This window comes from Eumetopias jubatus, unplaced genomic scaffold (genome assembly GCF_037043125.1).
Source record: "Eumetopias jubatus isolate StellerSeaLion01/CBP00866 unplaced genomic scaffold, mEumJub1_p1.0 scaffold_7, whole genome shotgun sequence".
Lineage (NCBI taxonomy): Eukaryota > Metazoa > Chordata > Mammalia > Carnivora > Otariidae > Eumetopias > Eumetopias jubatus.
In genome coordinates this window covers 122,621,192-122,645,389 of record NW_028274813.1, presented here as the reverse complement: position 1 = coordinate 122,645,389, position 24,198 = coordinate 122,621,192, and the positions used below count along the sequence as shown (strand labels likewise).

The 24,198-nt window shown below is 45.2% G+C and overlaps 1 protein-coding gene across 4 annotated transcripts in view; it reads right to left on the bottom strand.

Annotated features, from left to right (window-relative positions):
• Positions 1-649: 649 nt before the first annotated feature.
• BLM (BLM RecQ like helicase) overlaps positions 650-24,198 on the bottom strand; it is a 90,677-nt gene continuing 67,128 nt past the window's right edge. For 2 of the 4 annotated variants that reach the window (XM_028122157.2, XM_028122158.2), the window contains 7 exons: positions 21,500-21,690; positions 17,642-17,789; positions 10,405-10,604; positions 9,740-9,932; positions 6,862-6,984; positions 4,580-4,781; positions 650-1,009 (listed from right to left, as the gene is read on the bottom strand). In XM_028122157.2, coding sequence (XP_027977958.1) covers positions 832-1,009; positions 4,580-4,781; positions 6,862-6,984; positions 9,740-9,932; positions 10,405-10,604; positions 17,642-17,789; positions 21,500-21,690 — 1,235 coding nt within the window. In that variant the 3' untranslated portion in view covers positions 650-831. Of the gene's footprint in view, positions 1,010-4,579; positions 4,782-6,861; positions 6,985-9,739; positions 9,933-10,404; positions 10,605-17,641; positions 17,790-21,499; positions 21,691-24,198 lie in introns of those variants that run through there. The other 2 variants (XM_028122159.2, XM_088024936.1) reach the window with 2 other exon arrangements.

Below are 24,198 nucleotides of genomic sequence, written 5' to 3'. Positions count from 1 at the left end.
TAACTTACAGCTAAGAAACGAAAGGTCTCCAAAAATGAGGCACTAAAGCTCCAAAAAGAGGTGCAAAAATCCCACGTTAAGACTTTCTGGCCAAGCAGCCTACCTGGGGAAAGTCTTGAAAAGTGAGGCCTCCCTAATATTAACCACAAACAGCTCCTGTATTCTCACCAGTAGAATGTCTGACCATTCTCTTGTTGGCCCTAGATTTTGGGATATTATCCAGCGTTGGCAACTGAAGTGGCAGAAGAATGGCATCTCATTGTTCTAATTTATATTTGTAACTGGGGAGACTGTGCGTTTTTCACATATTTGTGGGCCATTTGTACTTCTTCTTCTGGGAAGAGCCTGTCACAGCCTCTGTTCATTTTTCTACTGAGCTGGTTTTCTTTTCTTCTAAATGACTGATATAGGTACTCTGTATTATGGATATTAGTTCTTCGTCAGATATTTTTCTCTGTTATTTGTCTTTTAATTTTGTTTATGTCACCTTCTGCAGAGTTTTACAGTTTCACAATGTCCCATGCATGTCTCTTCCTGCGGCTTCTGTGTTTCATGTCGTGCTTAGAATTTCTCTCGCTGAGATGATTCAACTGCTGCTTCAGACGTTCTGAGAAATGACGGCCACAAGGCTTGCAGTGGCAGCAAATCATGCTTATTCAAAAGAAAATGTTTATTTTAAAAATAAGAACTGTCACCCCAAGCATTTATTCAAATATTAATAGTTATGGGTAAAAATTATAAATGGTATAACAAAACTAGCAGCTTTATATTCACAGATGGTGAGATGCTGACAAACAAGAAATAAGATCTATGTACATTGAGATTTGGTTGTTATGAAAATGCATATGAAGGCTTAAGAAACGGTCTATTTATAGGCTGTGGTGGAGCCATAATCCCCAATTTTCTAGTGGCTCCTGATGCTGCTTGAGAACCCTGCACAGAGGAATGGGGTCCAAATATGTTGTAAGATTTACTTTTAGAAGATGTCTTTCTGCACACGGTGGATCCCCTAAAAGGTGACAAAGAAAAGAGAATTAAAATGTTAAATAAAATCAGAAGTGAACTTGCTCTCCACCTGCGCAGAGCTCTATAATCAGTCTGCGATTTTCCTTGCTCTTCTGTGTCTCTGTGCATTTCCTGCCTATAAATCCCCTGGAAGTTTCCTTTACAATTCAAGGAATAAAGGACTGCTGCCCTTCTCGCAATTCTGTCCTCAACTTGTCTTCTTAAAATGGCAAGGACTGTTTCTTAATTTTAGGACTTGAGACCAACCCCCTGTGCCTGCTCCCCACCCACACCATTACGGCTGAGAGATAAACCCCTCCCTCTGGACAACAGAGCCCAGATCCACAGTGCTCAATCTATTCTGCCCAAGGAAGGGAGAATACCTTGATTTAAGGTCCCAGATGCCCGGACGATAGACACGGTGGAGTTACGGTGCTTGCCCAGCTCAGAGAAAGGTAGCTTTGTGGCTGAGTGGAACTGGGGTCCTGCTTTCTGCCTAGTGGGGTGGCAGCAGAGCACAGAGGGGAGACTCCTCCAGGTCAGCAGCCCCAGCGCCGGGAGGGGGGAGGGCGGCAGATGCGGCCCCCGGGGGAGGCGCCTGGGTCTGGCACCTTGTCAGGGTCGCCAGCAGCTCGCTCTCTTGCCCACTCTCCTCTCCTACTCGCTGCCTTTAAAACCAGGCAAAAAGCCCCACCACAGCCTATTACAAAGTCCTGCCAGCACCTCACTGCCCCCCCCCCCGCCCCCAACCTGAAGATACCAGCTCTTTTTCTCTCCGCTATTGAAACGAAAGAAAAGAGCCACCGGGCTAGCATTTTACAAGGATAACGGGAGAAGCCTTTCCAAACTGCTCGGGTTATTCCCCATGGCTTGTAACGGGGCTGAGTCTGTGCCCAGAGTTAAATCGGTAACATCAGGGCCTGCAAGCGGCCTCCCATCTCTGAATGTAGAGGCCGGGGTCTCAGGGCCACCCATCTGCGCTTAAGGCATTCTGCTGGGCCGGGGGTGGGGGTGGGGAGTGCCTTTTTTAACATTTTTAAACTCTTGCTTGAGGGCAGTTTTACTGCAGAACTGGCAAAGATCTGCTGCACCCAGCCAGAGAAGCAGCCTTAAATTTCCCTACGCTGATTTCCTGCTGAGAAATTAAGCCCTGAGTGAAAACCTGCTGTTTATGTTGATTTACAGAACGAATCTGCCAACAGCGGTCTCTGGTGCCCGGGCCAACCATTTCACGCCCACTCTGAGAGCCCAGAACACAACTGGTTCATTGTGTGTTATTCGGAAGATGTAAAGCTCGAAAGGTAGGGCGGGGAGTTAAGGTCTCTGGCACAGAGCCACGGTATTCCGGGGCTGCCTCTCAGCCAGGTGAGCAGCCCGGAAGAAGCCACGGTCACAGTGGTTCAGCGGCGACAAGGGGAATGCAGCACGTGCACAAAGAGGCTGCTACCGAGGGTCAAAAAAAAAAAAAAAAATTTACAAAACTCCCTGGTTTTGGGCCAGAAGGGATTAGAAGAGAATCCCATGGTAAACACGTAGGTTAATTAACAACTAGCATTCAAATCAGTACTGGCTTTTGGGGAAGTGTGAGTTTTACTACTTCTTCCTAGATTAGGCTCGAACCCACAGGGGGAGGTGCTTCACTCTTACAAACAGAAATTGGAAAAACTGCAAAGGGAGCCAAGGGCAATGAACACTGAAATATGGCGTGCTCTGTTCGAACAAGAAAGAATGGGAAGATCACAGTCATGTGTAAGGGAGCTCCACGGGCAACGTGCAGAAATGAAAGCACTCTGGGTGGGCGTGGGTGAGCCAGAGGCCGGTCCTACCTGGGCTGGGAAATTGAGACCCAGCTGGGAAAAGCCTCACACAAGCCTTTCCCAGGCCAGGTCTCAGCTTCCTCATCATAAACCCCGGGGGGGGGGAAGGGGGGCTGGACCAGACGCCCCCCCCCTTTTTTAAGATTTTATTTATTTATTTGACAGAGAGAACGAGAGAGCACAAGCAGGGGGAGCAGAAGAAGGAGAGGGAGAAACAGGCTTCCCTCTGAGCAAGGAGCCCGATGCGGGGCTCGATCCCAGGACCCTGGGATCATGACCTGAGCTGAAGGCAGACGCTTAACCATCTGAGCCACCAGGCGCCCCCAGATGCCTTTTAAATTCTCCTTCTACTCCCTGAGCTCCTGAGGAAATGAGTATTTCCCAAAACAGAGGAATAAATGAGGAAAATAAGAAAATGTCCCCACTGAAGAACATCTGCTGGTCACTTGCGCATGAAAAACCACAGAATTAAACTAACATTTACTAATGCCTTTAATTTCTGTACCCTGGCAGAAGGATTAGCACATACAAGATGTTTGTTTATGGGCTTAACAAGAAAATGACAATTTGGTAACATTTGCCTTCCTTTCTCTTCCCCCACTCAATTTTTTTTTTTAATCACCCAGAAGGAAAAGAGGTAGAAAAACTGCAAAAAAAAACAAAAAAAAAAACAAAAAAACACAACAGCTTGCAAAAGTTTACTGGGGACTTGCTTCCTTTTTCCTGTAAGCATTTCTGTTAGGTTATGCGGTTACTCGGGGGGCCACATTCTCCAGGCTGACGGGATGGTCCCGACCCTGCCAGACCTTGCTCACCTACAAGGCAAGGGCAGTGCAATTATGAAGACATAAGAACACTGCACGGATCATCGGCCAGGACCTGACAGGGCCTCGGTCCCCGCTGGTGTGCAGGGAGTGCCCCAAAGGTGCCGCATCCCAGCCCCGGGGCCAGGAAAATGTGGGAGAGGGGAGGTGGAAGACATTGCCACAGCCCCTGGAGGCCTGGCTTAACGGACCTTTTGGTTTCCTCTTCTCTGCTACCCTGCACAGGTTGGGAGGTCGGTTTTCCCAGGTCTTACGGAAGGGCAGGGAGCAGAGCAGGGCCTGGGGGCAGAGGCCTGGAGATGCCACACCAATGAAAGCAGTGTAGCAGGTACTGATGGAATCATAAAGGCAATGGAGAAACAAAACCCTTTGTTTACTCAGCTAGTACAGGATTTGTAGCATTTTAGGCGGAAAAGTCCCTTAAGAAGAGAAATTATAGGCCACCTGGGTGGCTCAAAAGGCGGAAAAGTCCCTTAAGAGAGAAATTATAGCCACCTGGGTGGCTCAGTCATTGGGCGTCTGCCTTTGGCTCGGGTCGTGATCCCAGGGTCCTGGGATCGAGCCCCGCATCGGGCTCCCTGCTCCGCGGGAAGCCTGCTTCTCCCTCTCCCACTCCCCCTGCTTGTGTTCCCGCTCTCGCTGTGTCTCTCTCTGTCAAATAAATGAAAATCTTTAAAAAAAAAAAAAAAAAAGGAAGAAGAAGAGGAGAAATTATAAAGACAAAAAGTTTTTTTTTCAAAGGTAACCTCAAAACTGGAGCCATTTTGGCAAAGTAGACAACTTGAATGATAACTTAGGAGTAAGAGATTTTAAAAAATCTGAAAAATGTTTCTGTTTTGTATTCAGTCTTAATCATTACTCCATTCACCAGAGAGGCAACATTTAACAGTGAGTGAACTTGGTGCCGCCTCGCAGCCCTGGGGCAGGACCTACCCTTTGGTCTTGGAGCCACCAAAGCTGGTTTTCCTCCTCTTAGGCCTTTGGGAGGCTGGCATTCTCTTCCTCTTTCTTTCGTTTTTCGTTTTATTTGCAAAGTAGTGAGAAGATACGGGTGTTCCCTCATCGACCTCCTCCGCGCCGCTTCTTCTGATGCCTCTGTGGCTGCCCGGGCTTCCCCGCGGGGAACCGTCCTCAGCTACAAATGGACAACGCAGACGTTTGTCCCTGATGCTGTGGAGGCCCACGCACTGTGAATGTCCACGTGGAGGAACACCAGCAGGGGTGCAGTTGGGCTGATACCCAGCTGCTTTCCTGGGGGCCTCCTGCCACATGGGTTCAAAAATTCCGCAAGAATGGACGATTTCTTTTATGTCAGAGCCCCAGAGTCCTCAACGGAAATTTACTTTTAATGTAAGGAGATCAGAATTTGTTAAAGAAGCTGGTGAGATATATATAAAGTAAGCTCTATGCCCAACGTGGGGCTCGAACTCACAAACCTGAGGCCCAGAGTCACATGTTCCACTGCCTGGGCCAGCCAGGCGCCCCAGAAATTTGTGAAACTCTTTAAGTTAACTAGAGACATCAAGTGTCTGTTGCACATGGTCTGTGTCCCTGTTATCGCTTGGGCAGTTAATCCTGCTAAGCTCTTTGAAAAGTATCAAGTGCTATATAAAAGACAATTTTATTTATCATTTAACACAGGCTGGGAAAAAAAAAAAAGCCCAATATAAGAGAAACATAACAAACTATGCTCTGTACTTCATGTTTGAGCAACGGCTACGTAGCAAACGCATGCCAGAAAACCCTAGACCCTATCATGCTCTTCAAACACAAAAAACGCTTCTTCTTGTTCCGGTTGGGAACATTTCCCATACCATGCAGGAAACGGGTCGGGAGGAAAGCGCTAGTTTGCAAAGAAGGTGGTAACTTCCACGAGTATTGGCAGCCTAAGGCACCTAAAAAGCATGAAACCTCCTTGTGGGTCAACAGGGATCCCGGCTCCATTCTCAAAGGAAGGTATTTTGGGGCTGGTCTGGCTCCCCCTTGGGCTCTGCTACTGCCCGACCCGAAGGGCCCTAATCCATGGGACCCCGTGTCCGCCCAGCGCTGGTTCACACGGGGAGGCAGTGAGGCTCTGGCAAAGCTGCCAGCCCGTCATCCTAGCTGTGGGGCTTGGCAAAAAAAAGGCTACGAAATGGGGTGTTGTGAGGACTGAATGATACAAAACAGGCCAGGCTCTTGGCACGGCGTCTGTCTCTCAGTAAAGTGGGAGCGATCATCACCACACTGTGGGCTCTTTCCACAGAGCAGCCTGTCTTATGTGGGCAAAAATCCCCTTCCAAACAAGTTACTACACTAAACAAATGTTAAGTTCCTATCAATATTCAAAGCAAGGCTCTTAATGGAATAATTACCACATAGAGGAATTTATAAAAACCCCACTTTTCAGCACTTTGTTAATGGATAAAAAACGGAAGAGGAGGGACAAAACTTGAAAGAAACGCTCACTCATTCCTCATTCTGCTTACCTCTTCCAACAGCCTTGGGAAGAAACCCCCGCCGTTTGTTACAGAAACGGGAGAAACATTGAACTTGGCTTGTCTATTGTGTCTTAACTGCATGGCCATGTGCGGGAGGAGGGCATGGACGTCACTCACACCTCCTACAAGATCTGTCTCTCGATCTTCTCGAAGTTAATGCTGTCTATGGCTCAGTGAGGAGGCTCACAATGAGGGGCCACATGACCGGCCCACCGTAACCCTTGGGGCTGTCTGCTAACGATGCGCGCCCTTGGGCAGATTCCTTCTGATAACCATGATTATCTAGCATTCCAACTGCACATTCATTTTCCCAAAACATTTAAACTCTGCTCTTACATTTTATCTTTAGACACGCTTGTCAGATAACATGTTCCTCCCGCAGATAAGGAAACCAAGCACAAAGAGGGTATTTGTGGACTGCCAAGGATAGCAGAGTCGAGATGGGAGTCCTTGGGCACTTGCCTTAACAGAATTGGAACTCCTGGGCCCAAAGATCCTTCTCTGGGTCCTACCAGCAGGTCCAGTCACGGGCGTTCCCCAGGGGGGCCTAAGCGCCAGTGTCCTCTAAGAGGTGCCTGGCACAGCACCGGGACTGCTCTGCACTTGAATGTCAGTGTGACAAGGTGGAGGAAGCATTAACACAACCCAGAAACCACAAAATTCTAATCCAGTGAGATGCATTGCTTAACATTCAAACAGGCTTTTAGAAAACACAGAGTTAGCTGTGTACCGAACCTGGCAATGTCCACTCAGAGTATTTCTGTAATACTGCCATCACTTCTGCACCATATTTTTCCAGTTTGTCTTCAGTAACACCATCAATTTGAAGCAAAACCTCAGGATCAGAAGATAAAGATTCTGTGCATGGGCATAAAATTAGGAATTTAAATTACCACCCATAGAAAACCCACTGAATTCACACTCATTCACTCATTCAGCACATGCCTATGAAGTGCCAACTCACTGCAGGGCACCAGGCACACGGGCCAATTTTCTAAAAGGCAGTGAGTGCTAACAGAGGCAGCCAACAGGCCTGGAGGACAGGAGCCCCTCGAGCAATTCCAGCAGCAGAGGTGTGTAAGTCAGGGCGGGGGGGGGGGGGGGGGTGGAGAGCGAAGGGCGCGGGGGGGGGGGGGGGGGGGGACCGGAGGCAGGTACCTGTGCTACGCGCCTCAGAGTTTAACCAGACTTTGCTCTCGCTTGCTGTTCTCACAACAAAGACTTGTCTAGCTGCCACAGTGATGCTCCCTGTTTTTGGAGAACGCCCACATTTGTATTTCCCAGCTCCGACTGCTCCCCAGCACTCCAGACATGGATATCCTCTTCCATAAGGGCTGTCACTGAGTTCTCCCTCCGCCCCCAACCCAGCCCCGTGCTTCCTCCAGTCTCCCTATTGGGGGGGGGGGGGGCGGGCGGGGAACAAGTATTTGGACTTGAGCAAGTGGGCCATTAAGAGTCCTCTGCATACAGATGGCCCATCAGTCTTGCAGCCAGACAAGCCTGTCATTTTAAAGATCACCCTGGCTGTCGCGTGGAAAACGAGCTATCAGGGAGAGAGGAGACTGGGAGCCTGGCGGGAGCCCCTGCGCGAGCAGGCAAAGATGCCGTGAACTGACAGCTCGGTACTGGACTTGGGCGGGAGAGCGATCCGGACACATTTCAGAGGCCGGGTCCGGCTCTGGGGCATGAGGAAGTGATAATTCCTACTATTTGAGCAAAGAAAGGGCCAATCTCAAATTTGTGATTTTCACATCATTTCTATGTTTAGAGGAAAAGGAACAGACCTGTGGGACAGACCTGCAGCTTTAGGGAGGGTTAAGGAAGATGAAGTTGGACAGGCAAGCAGAAATCTGTCCCTCTTCGAAAAAGCTGTTGGAGTTTTAGAGGACTCTGTGGGAGATTAAAATGTGTCTCCTGTTCATATCTGGAGTTAGAGACCAGGTAGGGAAGTCACTAATAGCCTAGAAACAAAATGCTGTATTTCCTCAATTCGAAGACACACGCCTTTCCACGCTGTGCCGTTCCTGAGGTCAGCATGCGTCCGACAGGGGCTGCTGGCCAAACGGCCGCCGCCACCTGGGCGCGCGAGGCCTTGTCCCGGCTGCCACACGAAATGTCTGCTGGAAGAGACCGAGAGAGTGCTGGAAAGATGACCGTGGTGCAGAAAAGCTCAGGGTCACAGGGAACGGATTTGGCACGAATAAAGCCGATGTCTGCCTTTGAGGAAAAGGCCACAATTCCCTAACTTCTTGCGAGCCACAGCCAAGTGCTTATGGGACCCGAAAAGGACGCCGGCAGCCGATGGAGCAGCGTTACATTTGCGTCCCCGAGAGATGTGCAGCCTCCTGCCGACGCCTTCTGGCATCATCGGGGGACACGCCACCATCGTATCAGAGCAGCTGGCGTGGGATTTGGTTAAAATGCCGGGGAGAAGACTGGAGTGTGCTAAAAAGTCTGTGTCACTATCGTTCTCAATGACACGAGGGAAAGACACGGACAGCCGAGTCCAAAAATAATTCCCAAGAGTCGGGCTTTGGCTATGAATTTCTCTAAGCACCTAAATCAACTTGCTTTGATTTTATGCGATTTTCATATATGCAGTTATTACATACAATAAAAATCTGTATTTAAATAAGTCAGAAACAATTCTTTCCATAAAAGCACTGTGTCAGTTTAATTAGCGTAATTTTTTCTTTCTTAATAGTCCACAAAATAACAGTGTCTGAAAACAGCATCTCAGAGTTGATGAGACGCCGTGATGACCTAGGGTGGTAGGAATGGGAATAGAACAGAGAGGAGGCATGCATCATGAGATTTCATGAAGGAGGAATGTAGAAGGTAACATGTACACTAATCAGTCAACTATGTGAAGGACTTATTTTATTTTCCAGGGGCTTTCCTGTTAGGATTCTGGTTTGAGCTGTCAGAAGCTATGGAAATAACTCAGGTCAGCATGTATTTCTTAACTCAAGATAAGCAGTGTGCTAGGTCTGGGTTCAAAGAAGCATGAAACAATGTCTTTTCATAAGGAACGTAGCTCCTTCTTGCAAAGACATTTGTACTTAACACAGCCAAACATCATAAAGCAGGCGGAAAATGAAGACAAAATCTCTGAGTGACAGCTGGTATTAGAGGTTACAATTATCCAAATCCTAACATCCGGCATTAGAGGGAGAAGTATAAAATTAAAACTATGCTGTGTGTCCGAACAACACAGTACTGTTATGTATCTTATTATTATTTTTAAAAGATTTTATTTGTCAGAGAGAGAGAGAGAATGAAAGCACAAGCTGGGGGAGTGGCAGGCAGAGGGAGAAGCAGGCTCCCCACTGAGCAGGGAGCCTGATGCCGGACTCGATCCCAGGACCCTGGGATCATGACCTGAGCCGAAGACACTTAACGACTGAGCCACCCACACCTCCCACTGTATACATCCTAAAGACCATATTTCATCTCAAGTTCAAGTTGTTTCTTTGAGCTCTCAATTTAGAGATTAAATACAAATAATGAAAATAAACTGAGCTAGATCTATGCACTTAAAAAAGTTCCTTAGCAAGATTAACTTTTGGCTTATTAATTCATGCCACATAACAGAAGATTCACCCATACCTACCTGCAAGCTTCTTGAGAGTGACAGTATTAAAAATATTAAAGTAGTGAACACCAAAAACTTTCCCCAGAGACTTGCAGACTTCTGTCAGTTCTCCGAGACACTTCTTCACCACCTCTTCCCTCTGAGACATCTTTGCCACTAACGCTTTCTGTTTTTTCACACTGGTGGAATTTTCCGTTTCCATAAAGTCTACCTTTGTGAGAGAGAAAGTGATCACAGGTGTGGGTACACACGCACTTGTATCCAAATACAGGCTTCATTTAATTCTTAATTGCGTTTGTGTGCTTTTTTTTTTTTTTTTTTTTTTTTGTATTTCTGTTATGCTAAGTAAGCTATAGCAAGCCCCTTAGGAATCGGGGCTGTGCATTTCTCATCTTTACATCTCCAGTGCCTGGCACAGAACAGCTTCTTGATACATGTTTACCTAATGAATGTATGATGATTCAGAGATCGGACGACCCGACTGAATTTACTTTGGCAGGTGCTACATTACTTGGGTTTGATTTTAAGCTCTCTTTCCAGATTGAGGAACCGGGTACGTTCATGTAGGACAGTATATACAAATGCAGTATCCATAAGCTTTGGAGAATACCCTCTAATTTGCAGTAATATGTTTTTGCCCACTCACATTAAGATAATTAAAATAAACATTTAGAACCTCATACCTTTAAATGCCCATTTAGTACAGTTTGGGCTTTATTTCCCAGCATTACATAGGCAATCGGCTGGTCATTGGCGTTGATATATAAGTCTTCATCCAAAATCTTGTCAAGTATCAATTTTTTAAAAAGTCTCTCGGCATTGTGTCGTGAGTAAGTAGAGCCCTTTCCAAATATCCCCGACTGCATCTTTGCCTTCTTACTCCCTGGTAAGAAGGCCCAAGGAGTTAGATTAGTAAATGCAGGTATGTCAGAAGCCGCTAGTAGGAGAGGCTGAAAAAGTCATTTATGGACAGGTCTGGATAAATGGGGTAGATAATCTGTTCCACAGGAAAACCCACAGCACAAGTACACACCCATTTCCATAAAATGAGAATATGTGAGTAGAACTCTGAAGTTTCTACGGTTCTATGTACTTTTCCTCATCTTTTTACAACATGCAGTGACCAAAACCAGCAGCAAAATAAGGCTATCATTTTAGGATGGTGCACTTACAACGTATAAAATTACATTAGAGCAGAGAAATCAAAGAGAGAGTTGACATAAACTTTAAGCACTTCATATCACTGTGCTACATTAGGATAACTGTGCACTACTGATCTAGTTACAAACAAATTTGGACAACCATTTTCACAAATACTACATCTGGTCCTATACTGAAAGCACTACTCGTGTGCAGTCCAATTACTGAAGCCCACACTTTTTGTGACCCTCAGGGAGGAAGCCTTTATAGACTGTAAGACAAAAATACATCACTCTCGGAGACTGCGTCCTTCCCTCCTCCTCCTACTGGCTGAAAGCACCACACTGGGCTGGATCTTTGGTCTCACATCCAATCTGCTGTAATCATTAATGTCTTCATTGTAAACACAACTTTATTATAGCAATCTACTTAAGAAGCCTTGTGACGCTGATTATAATCAGAATTAACAGTTACTCTGGAAAGCTTTAGTTCTATTTTAAGAGTTCCAAATAATTACATTAGTGTAAATGTCAGATGGCTTCTGGTCACATATGCCTCATGATTCAAGTTTTCCTTCCTTTGGTGGTTTGTATCCCTGAAACATCACATTACAGGACTAGCCCTAGTACTGGGGATAACTAAGTAAGCTGGAAAAATAAATAAACTTAAATTAAACAAGGCGGGGGGGCCTGGTTTGAGTTCGAGCCCCACACTGGTTGCAGAGATTACTAAAAAAATAAAATGAACTTAAAAAAATAAAGCTGAACCACAATTTTCTTAAAAACATGAAAGAGCTAATGAGAAACTGGGTATGTCAGAAAAATGCTTGATTTAGTAATCTTTCTAGGAAACTACACGAAAGGTGCAATCAGAGATGCAGTTGAAGGTATATTTAAAAGGCCATTTATCACATCATTATGTATAATAGAAAAATATGTCCTTAAATAAGACTACTTAAATACATCTCATCAATATGATAAAATATAAATTACTAAAAACGACTTTAAAATAAAAAAATTAAGAAATGCTTGTATCTTGTTATACAGAAATGATATAAATTATATGTACAATATGATAAATATGTGATTGTGAACCAATACTTCTTAAAATATTAGCATTTTTTTCTGGAGTTACTTGTATTTTCTACACACTGCAATGTGGAGTGATCACATATCACTCTTATAATACGTTATTTTATCTGCAACCCCTTGTTCCTTCTGACTCCCAAAAGAGGTCCAAACTCAAAGGCAAAAATCCAGAAAGGGGGGCGCCTGAGTGGCACAGTGAGTTAAATGTCTGACTTCAGCTCAGGGGATGATCTCAGGGTCCTGGGGAGTCCCGGGATCCAGCCCCACATCGGGCTCTGGCTTAGCAGGGAGTCTGCTTCTCCCTCTCCCTCTCCCCCTGCTTATGCTGTCTCTCTCTCTCTAATAAATACTATCTTAAAAAAAAGGGAGGGACGCCCCGGGTGGCTCAGTCCCTTAAGTGTCTGCCTTTGGCTCAGGTCATGATCCTGGGGTCCTGGGATCGAGTACTGCGTCAGGCTCCTTGCTCAGCAGGGAGCCTGCTTCCTCTCCCTCTGCCCCCTCCCTGCTCGTGCTCTCTCTCTCTCTCTCTAATAAATAAAATTCTCCCCCTGTCCTCTGCCCCTCCCCCTGTTCTCTCTCTAATAAATAAAATCTTAAAAAAAAGAAAAAAAGAAAAAAGAATCCAGAAAGGGAAGACCAGCACTAAAAGTTGCTTTTGTCTGGAGGAAAGAGCAGACCCAGAAGGAATGGTTGAGGAACTGAGTAAACCATTCCTACACCAATCTAGGTTATTAATGTTTTAAAAAATAAATGCACCTATTAATTGCTTTATCTGTTTTTTAAATTAAAGTAAGGTATGTACATGGGAAAAATAAAATATAGTACAGAAAGCTTTAGGATGAAAAGCAACATTCCTCTGTCCCACCCTTCCCTCCCCCCATCCTCCTCTCTTCTGGAAAGCAATCATGTTTTATTTTATTTTTTTTCATTTTAATTTTTAGTAATCTCTACTCCCAATGTGGGGCTTGAATTCATGACTCTGAGATCAAGAGTTGTGCTCTTCCTGGGGCGCCTGGGTGGCTCAGTCGGTTAAGTGTCTGCCTTCGGCTCAGGTCAGGATCCCGGGCTCCTGGGATCGAGTCCCCCCATCAGGCTGCCTGCTCCGCGGGGAGCCTGCTGCTCCCTCTGCCTGCCGCTCCCCCTGCTTGTGCTCTCTCTTCTCTGTCAAATAAATAAAATAAAACCTTAAAAGAAAAAAATATATATATTATAAAAGAGTGTGCTTTTCCTACTGAGCCATTTGGGCGCCCCAAGGCAGTAATTTTTTTTTTTTTTAAGATTTTATTTATCTACTTGAGAGAGAGAAAGCACGCGTACACACAGGGCACAGAGGAGGGCGGGGGGAGGGGCAGAGAGGGAGGGAGAGGAAGAAGGAAAGACTCCCAAGCCAACTCACGAGCCCATCTCAGGACCGAGATCATGACCTGAACGGAAGCCAAAAGTCGGATGCCTAACCGACTGAGCCAGCTGGGCACCCCGGTCCTGTTTTATTTTATTTTATTTTTTTTAAATCTTTTTTTTTTTTTAAAGATTTTATTTATTTGAGAGAGAGAGAATGAGAGATAGAGAGCACGAGAGGGAAGAGGGTCAGAGGGAGAAGCAGACTCCCCGCCGAGCAGGGAGCCCGATGCGGGACGCGATCCCGGGACTCCAGGATCACGACCTGAGCCGAAGGCAGTCGCTTAACCAACTGAGCCACCCAGGCGCCCCCCCAGTCCTGTTTTAAATAGCTTTTGTTTTCAGCTCTTCTGGTGGCCACCTCCACAAGGAACCTAAGCCCTTGCTGTCATTCCACTAGCCAGAGCTACTGCCTGACACTTACCTACTGACCCCCCACTACGTAAGATGAGGCTTCATCTCATTTAGACTACTCCCTATACTTCGCCTTGCCCCAAATTTGGCTAGTTATATAATATTGTTTAATCTATTGATTATTTTGTCAACTTAATTTTTATTTATTTTTTTTAGATTTTATTTATTTGACAGAGAGAAAGAGCGAGAGAGAGCGTGCGAACACAAGCAGCGGAAGCGGCAGGCAGAGGGGGAGGGAGAAGCAGGCTCCCTGCTGAACAAGGAGCCTGACACAGGGCTCGATCCTAGGACCCCGGGATCATGACCTGAGCCAAAGGCAGACACTCCACCCAGGTGCCCCTATTTTGTAACTTCAGACAGAACTTCTGGTTACTCTACCTTCTACGTAGGAGGTTGTGAGCACCCCAAGCCTTTTATTTATTGTACTTTTATTTTTACATCATCAAGATTAACACACCCTGTCCTGTTCTCTAAACGTATTTCAGTCTATGCGTTGACTCTAACTGTTGCAGCTTGTCAGCAGTGTTTATGACAAGTTTCCTTCCCTACTTAGAAGGTCCTGACTCCCGGGCAACCCTCAGGAGAATGTCTACCGCACCCAGACAATTGGACTGCTTTTTGTACATCTTATCAATTACTCAAAATCCTGTAACAATTTCCTTTGTTTTACATTCGACCTTGGCTCTCTTTGTATAATCTTTCCCATGGAATTTCTAAATGTCTTTCTCCTTCTGTTGAGAGTTAACATTTATATTCTTTACTGCCATCAAAAAATGTCATTTCTTATTCCTTCTCACGTTGCTTGGGACCTATTTTTCTTGACTTTGTTACAATTTGCACAGACTGCTTACTGCACCGTGGATCCGGGCTTTCTCTTCCCTGGACCCGTCGGTCAGCTCCCCTGTTACGGTATCAGAATGAGGGCACTCACTTTCTTTGCCTTCTAGCCTCTAGGGTTGCTGATATTAATCACCAGTTTGGCTTTGGTTTCTTTCTTTCCAAAGTTTTCAGGATTATCTCTGAAGGGGTCCAGAATATGCCCCTGTGGCATAAAAATTATTTTGAGCAGGCTTTTGAGTTCCTGAAACCTCTTATCGGCAAAAAAGCAGAGACCCCCCCCCGCCCGCCCCAAAACTCAACTGTCATAAATTCTCTCCCTGGGAGCAACCAAAGACGACTAATGCTTATCACTGGAGATGAGAAGTCTCCATGCCACTCCTAAACACTGTCACAAAACTATTCTATCTCCCTCTCATCTATTCTCCTAAGGGCCCACTTATCTTTCCAAAAAATCATTTGTTTTTCTGTAAGTGTTCTTCTCCCCCTCCCTTTCTGCTATTAAGATGGTATACAAGCCCCAATTTTAACTGGCCCTTTGAGTCACACTGTGATGAAATCTGTCTTTTGTCAGTTTAATTCACAGGTCCCCAACCACTAAATCTAACAGGATGGAGGAAAAGTTTTTCCTCCCCAACGTCAATTTATTCTTGGTATTCTCAAATCTTATAAAGCATCTCCTTTGGCATTGAGTGAACATTTTAATCTGAAGGCTTTTTTCTCTTTCACTCAGGGCAATTTTCTTGTATCACTGATTTGATAACTCCATCAAAAATTTTGTCAGATTTCCCATCTCTTAAGACTTGATCTATATTTTTTCTCTCATATTTTCCATATATCTTTTTGCTCAGGTCTCAGAAAATTTTCTTGACTTTATCTTTCAACATTTCCACTAAATTTACTTTGTCAATCATTTAAAATTTTTTAGCAGCTCTTGGAATGCCTGGCTGGCTCAGCTGGAGGAGCCTGTGACTCTTGATCTTGGGGTTGTGAGTTTGAGCCCCATGTTGGATGTACAGATTACTTAAAAATAAAAAATTAAAAAATAAATTTAATTTTTTAGTTTTTTATTTTTTTTAAGGTTTTATTTATTTGTCAGAGAGAGAAAGAGAGCACAAGCGGGGGAGCGGCAGACAAGAGGGAGAGGGAGAAGCAGCCTCCCTGCTGAGCAGGGAGCCTGATGTGGGACTCGATCCCAGAACCCTGGGATCATGACCTGAGCTGAAGGCAGATGCCACCCAGGCGTCCCAAAAAATAACTAAAACTTTTAACAGCTCTTTCTCTTTGTTTCTTTTCCATAACATTCTATTATTACTTAAGTCTTTGTGAAGATTCTAAATTAGGAGTTTCTCCTCCATTCTCCCTAACGCTACTGCTTATTTTCTAAATTCTCTCTATCCTCAGGGTCAAAAACTTACTTGGTTTCTCTGATTGCCCAGTTGTATTTACCTTCAGGGATCAGGTTAAACTTTTGAGGTGGATTTCCTCTGTTATTTAAAAAAAAATTTTTTTTTTAAAGATTTTATTTACTTATTTGAGAGAGAAGCGTGAGCGCCCGGGGGGAGGGGCAGAGGGAGAGAGAATCTCAAGCAGACTCCCCACTGAGTGTGGAGCCCGATACAGGGCTTGATCTCATGACCCTGAGTTCATAACCTGAGCCAAAACCCAAGAGCAAAGATGATTAACTGATTGAGCCACTCAGGCACCCTTCCTCTGTTATTTTATATCTCTTTCCCCTCAAATTCTTCCCCTGAATGGGAATATCCAGGTTTGCTTTTGGGCAAGTGGGTGGACTGGGTGGTCCCCAAATGCCACTTAGGGGCTCTGGCCCCTAACTCAGCTGCCTTTCTATTCCTTAGGCCATTTATTTCTGTTCTAGAATCAATTCCAGGCTGGCATTTGATGCAGTTCTTTCCCCATTTCTGGCTCCTCTGCTTTCACTCCCACCCCCTTGGACCCGCAGACTCAGTCTGAGGCCTCCTGATCAGTGGAGCTCTGCCTGGTCCATAGTCCCCCCTCTTCTACGACACTCGCCTCTACATTCGTTTTGCAGGTGGCTTATTGTTATTTCATTCCAGATGTCACCATGCGTCGATCCATTTCCTAAAAGATTTGAAAAATCTTGAATCTGATGATGGTCTCTCCCTGGTTCTCCATGCCCTAATGAATTGAACCCCCATTTTATTTCCTATTATTTTAATAGGGTCTCAAACCCCTTTTTACAAGACATGCTTTTACCCAGGCTGCCATCCGGAACTGGAAGTCACTCAACAGGTAATTCTCCAAGGAAGTTATATTCCACTAATTCAGATGAAATTGTATATGCTATAATAACTTCTGTGTATTTATTATTATTACTATTATCTTTATTATCGTAGAGTTGACATACAATATTTTATCAGTTTCCGGTGTACAACATAGTGATTCAACAATCCTATACACTACACTACGCTCAGCATGATAGGTGTAGTCACGTTATTACAACGTCACTGATGACATTTCCTATCCTGTACTTCTCATTCCCATGACATACTCATTTTATAACTGGAAGTCTGTACCTCTTCATCCCCTTCACCCATTTTGCCCTATTATTTGCTTTTCTGAATGTGAAAACCTCACCTTAGTAACATATAAATTCTATATAAATAATTGGTGTAATTCAATAAAGTTGATTTTCTTTCATTACTCGAGAAAGTTTTATTCTGAAATCTTTAATTTCTATAAGACAGACAAGAGAGATTTTTTCTATGTACTTGTGATGAATTCTTTAGACGTTCAATTTTATTTTTAAAAATATTTATTTATTTATTTGAGAGCGAGAGAGAGAGAGTGCGCACCTACGCAAGCGAGCACACAGAGGGAGAGGTAGAGGGAGAAGCAGGCTCCCTGCCGAGCAGGGAGCCCAATGCGGGACTCGATCCCAGGGCGCGCTGGGATCATGACCTGAGCCAAAGGCCGACGCTTAACCAACTGAGCCCGCCCAGGTGCCCCTAGATGTTCAATTTTAATTGCTATAACTCAAACAATAAAAAAGATAACTTACCCAAGAAAATGTCGACCAGCATATTCATAGTAAATCTCCCGGAAGGACCTGTATGGTTTTTATTTCTTGTTCCTTGCAATGAACTATGTTCTTGAACAAATCTGACAATATTTTTCACATCATCAGTCACATCTCTTGTCTTATAATCCTATGAGTAAAAAGAGATTACCTTCTGCTGTAATTAAGATGATACTTAGATTGCTAGGGTTTCATACTGTGGTAGTCTCGTAACAAACCATTTCCACACCAAAACCAAGATCCAAACCCAAATTTCAAATATTCTTTCTTCTCTAAGCTCTTACGTTCAGCTTGTGTCCAGGACATTAGCCCTCTACGACGTCTATGTTATTACTGGGTTGCAGACACACCTCTCAGCATGCTGTGGGTAGGAGTACCCTCTGCTCCTTTTCAAACACTTCATACCCTCTAGAACAGTGCTCTGTCACTTGGGCGGTGATTTTTGGGATCAAAAACACTGTCCAACCATGCAAATGTGTGAGTTCTGATCGCCTTTGGGGCTTTGGTGTCATAGTGAACCCTTTTAATGATCTCCTGTCAGTTCCCTTTCTCCATCTCCTCACTGGTCTCCAAACTCGGCCTACTTTTTAAAGCCCCCTTTCCTGTATGGTCTGTCTGCTTTCATCCATCCTAGATCTCCAAATTAGCAACACTAACCAGCCATTGTTCTCAAAAGCAGCATCATGCTTCTGGCCTCTGTCCATGCAGCCTCCTCACCTTCTAACCCTTGTTCCTCTGCCACAATCTCACGACCTCAAGACAAACCTCAAGGTTTCTTGTCTCATTCTAACAGTTAGTAGTGATTCTCAGGCTCTATCTAGACCCATCGCGAAACAGTGCTCTGTCAGTCTCTCCAACGTCATTCCTGCCTTAATTCTTGGCGACCCAGCAGACAGATGGTCCTCCCATCTTGGCCTCTGCCATCTTGAGCTCCTCTGCCCCACTGACCCCAGCTTCCACGTATTCCAGCCGCTCACTCCCTTGGTCGCGCCTATGACCTTGGCCTCACTAAAATCAGCAACCCCTTCATTCTCTGACAGCCACCTCACGCCATCTAGTATATTCTGATTCCAACAGCCCACCGAGCCTGACTATCTACTCCTTTCCATCCTCGGAGGCTCCCCTAACTCAGCTTAAATTCCATAGCCCCTCATTACAGTACTACCACTCATGTACCCTCAGCTCCTTTGCCCTCAGGTCAATTCATCCCATTCGCTGACGACACACACTAGATCCAACTCTTCACCATTCTGTGCCTCAACCTCGGTAGCTGACCTTGGCTGGAGAAACACATGCAACCACGTGGAAGGTCTGCACTTTCAACACATGGCCACAAACCTCAAGCGGACCCTTTACGCGGCCCGGTCATCATCACACATCCTTGAGTCGCACTCCTCTGTTCTAGAACAGGAGTCAGCACACTGTGGCCCATGAGCTGGACGCCTGTTTCCGCACATCAAATTTTATTGGAACACAGCCATGGAAAATCGATTTATTTATTGTTTATTATGTCTGCTCTTGGGCTAAAAGAGCAGAGTTGAGTACTTGTGACAGAGCCTGTGAGTCCAAGGCCCACAAAGCCTAACTTTAAGATAGAGTTTGCTGACCGTTGTCCTAGGTGACGGGACTACTTCACTTACTCCTTTCTCTTCGATCCCCTCTCTTATCCTGTCAGCTGACAACCTGGCCTGCGACTTCACTGAGAAAACTGAAGCAACCACGAGAGCTTTCACAAACTTCCCTCACAACATCTGTCACCAGCAAACGCCCCACACGGTCTTCTCCCTCCTGCTGCTCTTACAGATGAAATCTCTTGGTTCCTGCCTGAAGCCAATCTCTGGACTTGCACACTAGATCCCGCCCCCCCCCCCCGCCCAACCTATTCAAGGGCATTGCTTCAGTGGTTCTCCCCTCTCCTTACACATCAGCTTTTCATCCTCTGCAGGTACGTTCCTATCAGCCCAGACAGAAGTCACTTCTCCTGTCTTCTCCCGAATCCACTTCCCTGCCAGTGGCTGTTTCATTTCTCTGATCCTCCTTGAAGCAAAACTTGAAAGAGTTCTCTGTATTCGTCGCCTCCAGGTTTGCCCCACTCTGCGGAAACTGTCAAACCCATCCAGCCGCAGGGACTCCTGGGGCGTGAAAGCCAGCGGCGTCTTCTCAGTGCCTTCCCACCTGGCTTAGCGGAAGCACTCCCTCCTCCCTGGGATGCTTTCGGTACGGATTCGGGCTTTTCCTCTTACCCTGCTAATTCTCTTTCTTGCTCTCCTTCTCTAGTCCCCCCTCTTCTCCTTAAACTCTTAATGTCCCCGGACTCGGTGGTTTGGTTTTCTTCTCTGTGGGCTAACCTTATACCCCTGAAGATTTCAGCTGCTCTTATGGCTCTGAATACCATCTGTACGCCAACCACTCCCAAATTGGCAGGTACCACGAGCCTCTTTTCAGAAATTCTGAATCTAACAGATACATCTAACTCAAAACACCCCAAACCGAACCGATCTGCCCTGCCTAATGGCCGTCCCGAGGCATTTTGGCTGAGGGTCAGTCACACCACCCCTCCAGCTGCGGCTCTGGCCCATCATCTCTTTCCCTGCGACTGACTCTTAGCCCTGCTCAGCTACACGCGCTCCCTTTGCTATCCGTCATGTGCCCAGGCATGGCCCCCACACCTGGGGGCCAAGAATGCCCATGTCCAGGGAGCTGCTCAGCTAACTCCCTTTTCAGGTGTCCCCTGCTCAGGCTGGCTGCATCTCTGTGGTAAGACTTCCCTGGGCCACCGCACCTGATTCTGTAGCTTGCATCCCACCCACTACTCCTGGCTCCCACACTGCTGAGCTTCACGTACCCTTACACTGTCCGTACTCAGCCTCCCGCGGCCACAACGTAAGCCCCGCAAGGGCAGGGATCTTTTTTGTTGTTGTTGTTCAGTGATGCATGTCAATCTCCTAGAACAGTGCCTGCCACAGAGCAGGCACTCAAATATTTGTTAAACAAGAACTGACACTGATCGGTAACGTCTGCAGGGCAGGGCGTGGGGGGTGGAAACGGCCGTGAATCCGCAGACCCCACCCTCTGCGCTGGCTAGTGCCGCCGATCTTTGTGACTGCTTATCACACAGCATCATTACAATCATGTGAATACGGGTGTGTCTGTCCCCCTCCCGTCTATGAACTGGCCCATAACATGCTCGTCTGTGAGTCCCCGGCACCTCGCACAGGCATTTCAAATAATGTATCAAATGTGAAAATGCTCTGTAAACTGTAAAGTACGGAGACATTAAAACAGAATTACCAGGAAAGGTAAAATTAAGTACCTGATGATTGACTTTAACAACTTCTCACGGTTATTTTTAGGACAGATGATAGCAAATTCATCTAGAAGCTATTGCCATTAATTCTTTATAGTTTTTAAATAACCAATTTATAGTATAATGTTACTGACCTGATTCAAACACATAGTACACCAGTTATTATAACTCTTCAGAATGAGAACTTCAAATATATACTGGGATGGAATCTAAATATGCTACCTGCCCATGTTGATGTTTTTGGATATTTACAGATTAATGATATTTCTAAAACATCCTTATAGTACACACATATAACCTCAATATTTTAGATAGGTCCAGGATATTTTTTTTATAGGCTTCTAATTCAAAAGCTATTCCACAGAATTACTATTAAATGTTTCTATTTCAAATTACTATAGGGAGGAAGCCATCTTTCCCCGGTTCAATCCCTGAGGGCCCATTTATGGTAACCTAACTTGTATCTAACTTTGCTAAAATAAAGTCTCGGCAATTTCCTGAATTACAGGGAATTTAAAACTTTCTTATTTTACCTTTGTTTTACAGCAATTATCACAAGAAACATCTGGGTATTTCTTACAAAAATCAGGATTAAATCCATTTTCACCAAAGTAAGCCAAAAGCTGTATTCTCCTGCATTCTGTTATATTTTCACAGTAATGCACCATACTATACAAATTATTGAAGTGAGTCTCTCTGGTATGATGGTTTCCATCTTTTTCCACTAAAAGAGGTAAAGAACAAAGTAAAAATACTTATTAGAGTAGGGAAACAGAAGAAAATATCACAGAAATATTTGGAATAGATTCATATAACTTTAAATATTAAATGAAATAAAATTACTAGTAGCATTATAGATCAGTATGACATCATTCTATATCATGACCAACCTTGTACTTATGTTTATCCCTCAAATTTTTAGTTTTATAAGAATAAATGAGTAGCTGAAAAAAACTTTCAAATCTGCATGAGTCCCAATGATGAAGATCTGAATCAAATTTGCTGTATTTATCAGACAAGCATGTCCTTAGCTGGACGTCTGAAGTCAGCAGAGCAGGCCCTTACGGCAGCAGGCCAGGCACCTCCCTGGGTATCTGGGGTCCAAGTAGTTAAGCCAGTGGTTCCAAAGCCGCGTGCCAAGGAGCCCCGGGGTGCTGCAGTGAACTCACGGGGGTGTTGGCAGGGTATTTTAACTTTAAGGGAAACACAGCAATATTTGAACGCCACCCAAACTGCCAGTCTGAGGACATGGTGCGCTACACTCCTTCGAATGCCATCACTGCGAAACTGAACTTTTGGCAGTTGTTGTGATAAATACAAGTACCTCCAGAAAATCCATGTGAAACAGGAAATAAGGGTGGCAGTGTCTAATCCAATTTCAAGGTTTGAGAATCACATGCACATACTTTCTGTTTGTAAGCAATGGAGGTTAGTTAAGAATGAAAATAAAATGGTTTTTTCTAGTTTATGACTATTCTTTTTTTCAAAATGTTGCTAAGCATTTAAAACTTAAATGCTTATTGAATTATTTGGGCCTAACTTAATATAGGTTCTGTTTAAAAACACAAATGGTCACGCTAAGTTTAAAAGTCTCATTTTTATTTTTTTAAAAAGATTTTATTTATTTATTTGAGAGAGAGAAAGAGAGCACGAGAGGGGGGAGGGTCTGAGGGAGAAGCAGGCTCCCTGCTGAGCAAGGAGCCCGATGTGGGACTCGATCCGAGGACCTGGGATCATGACCTGAGCTGAAGGCAGATGCTTAACTGACTGAGCCACCGAGGCGTCCACTGGATAGACTTGGGCCCCATCAGGGCTCTACCACCTACTGAGCCACCGAGGCGTCCACTGGATAGACTTGGGCCCCATTAGGGCTCTACCACCTACTGAGCCACCGAGGCGTCCACTGGATAGACCTGGGCCCTATCAGGGCTCTACCACCTACTGGTTCTACAGCTGCCGTGCTCCTGTGTGAAATGAGAGTAACAGCGGTACCTGGGGGCCTGTTGTGATGAAGGGATATAATAAGCAGTTAAGACAGCGCATACAGCAGGTACTAAGCAATGTCACCTGTCAGTACTGCTACCACCGTATTCCCCCCCCTCCGCCCCCCACTCCTACCACAGCTGCTGCCCATCAATGCTCTCTTGGAGGCAAGTTACAAAACCTTAATGAAGTTCCTTTTTACCATGAGATGAACTCTACCTCAAAAGCTAGGGGTTATGGGTACAAAAGATGACCCAATATTTGGCACAGTGCCCAGTAAGTGTCATATCCCGTGTGTAGTATCTCTGGCAGGATCCATTCAAAAGTGGTCTCAAAATAGCAAATTTATTTAGGAAATGTATTTAACTATCACAACTTAGTAGAACAGTGGGCAAAAGGCATAATAAGATTCTAAAATATGTATTCACTTTGACCTGGCAAGTCTAAGTCTGGACATTTATCCTATATAGACAATTGTCCAAATGCCCAAAGATACCTGCAAAAGGTGCTCAATACTGCACTGCTGATAACCATGAAAAACAATAAACAATCTAGGTATGTATTCCAAGAGGACTGGCTAAACAGACATGGAGGGCGCCTGGGTGGCTCAGTCGGTGAAGCGTCTGCCTTCGGCTCAGGTCATGATCCCAGGGTCCTGGGATTGGGTCCCGCATCAGGCTCCTTGCTCAGCAAGGGAGCCTGCTTCTCCCTCTGCCTGCTGCTCCCCCTGCTTGTGCTCTCTCTCTCTCGGACAAGTAAATAAAATCTTTTATTAAAAAAATAAATAAACAGACATGGAATTCCCTGTAGCTGAACTACATGTATCAAGTGGAGTCATAATTACATCCTAGTGTAGACTGAAAACAAACTATATGTACCTAACAAAGGCATATAATATAATCCCCAGCACAAATGGCAAAATATATGCATTTGGCAGGGGTAAACACCAAGTACAAGACACTGCTTCTCTCTGATGGGGGAGTGGAGGGCTGAGGAAGGAGAGGGATATACGGGGGGTTTTATTTCTTAACTGGGTGGTGTGTGAGGGCTCGTTATTTTTCCCATTCTACCTGCATGTTTCTGCATGTTTGGAACATGTGTTACATGTGTTACAAGCAAGGATGCATGCACAGGTTGGATCTGGAAGGATACACAGGAAGCCAACAGCTGGAGTTATTTCCTAGGGCAGGACTGTATGCAGGGCATGGTTTGGACATCTTCTGCCGTGTACATGTCTGTATACACACGT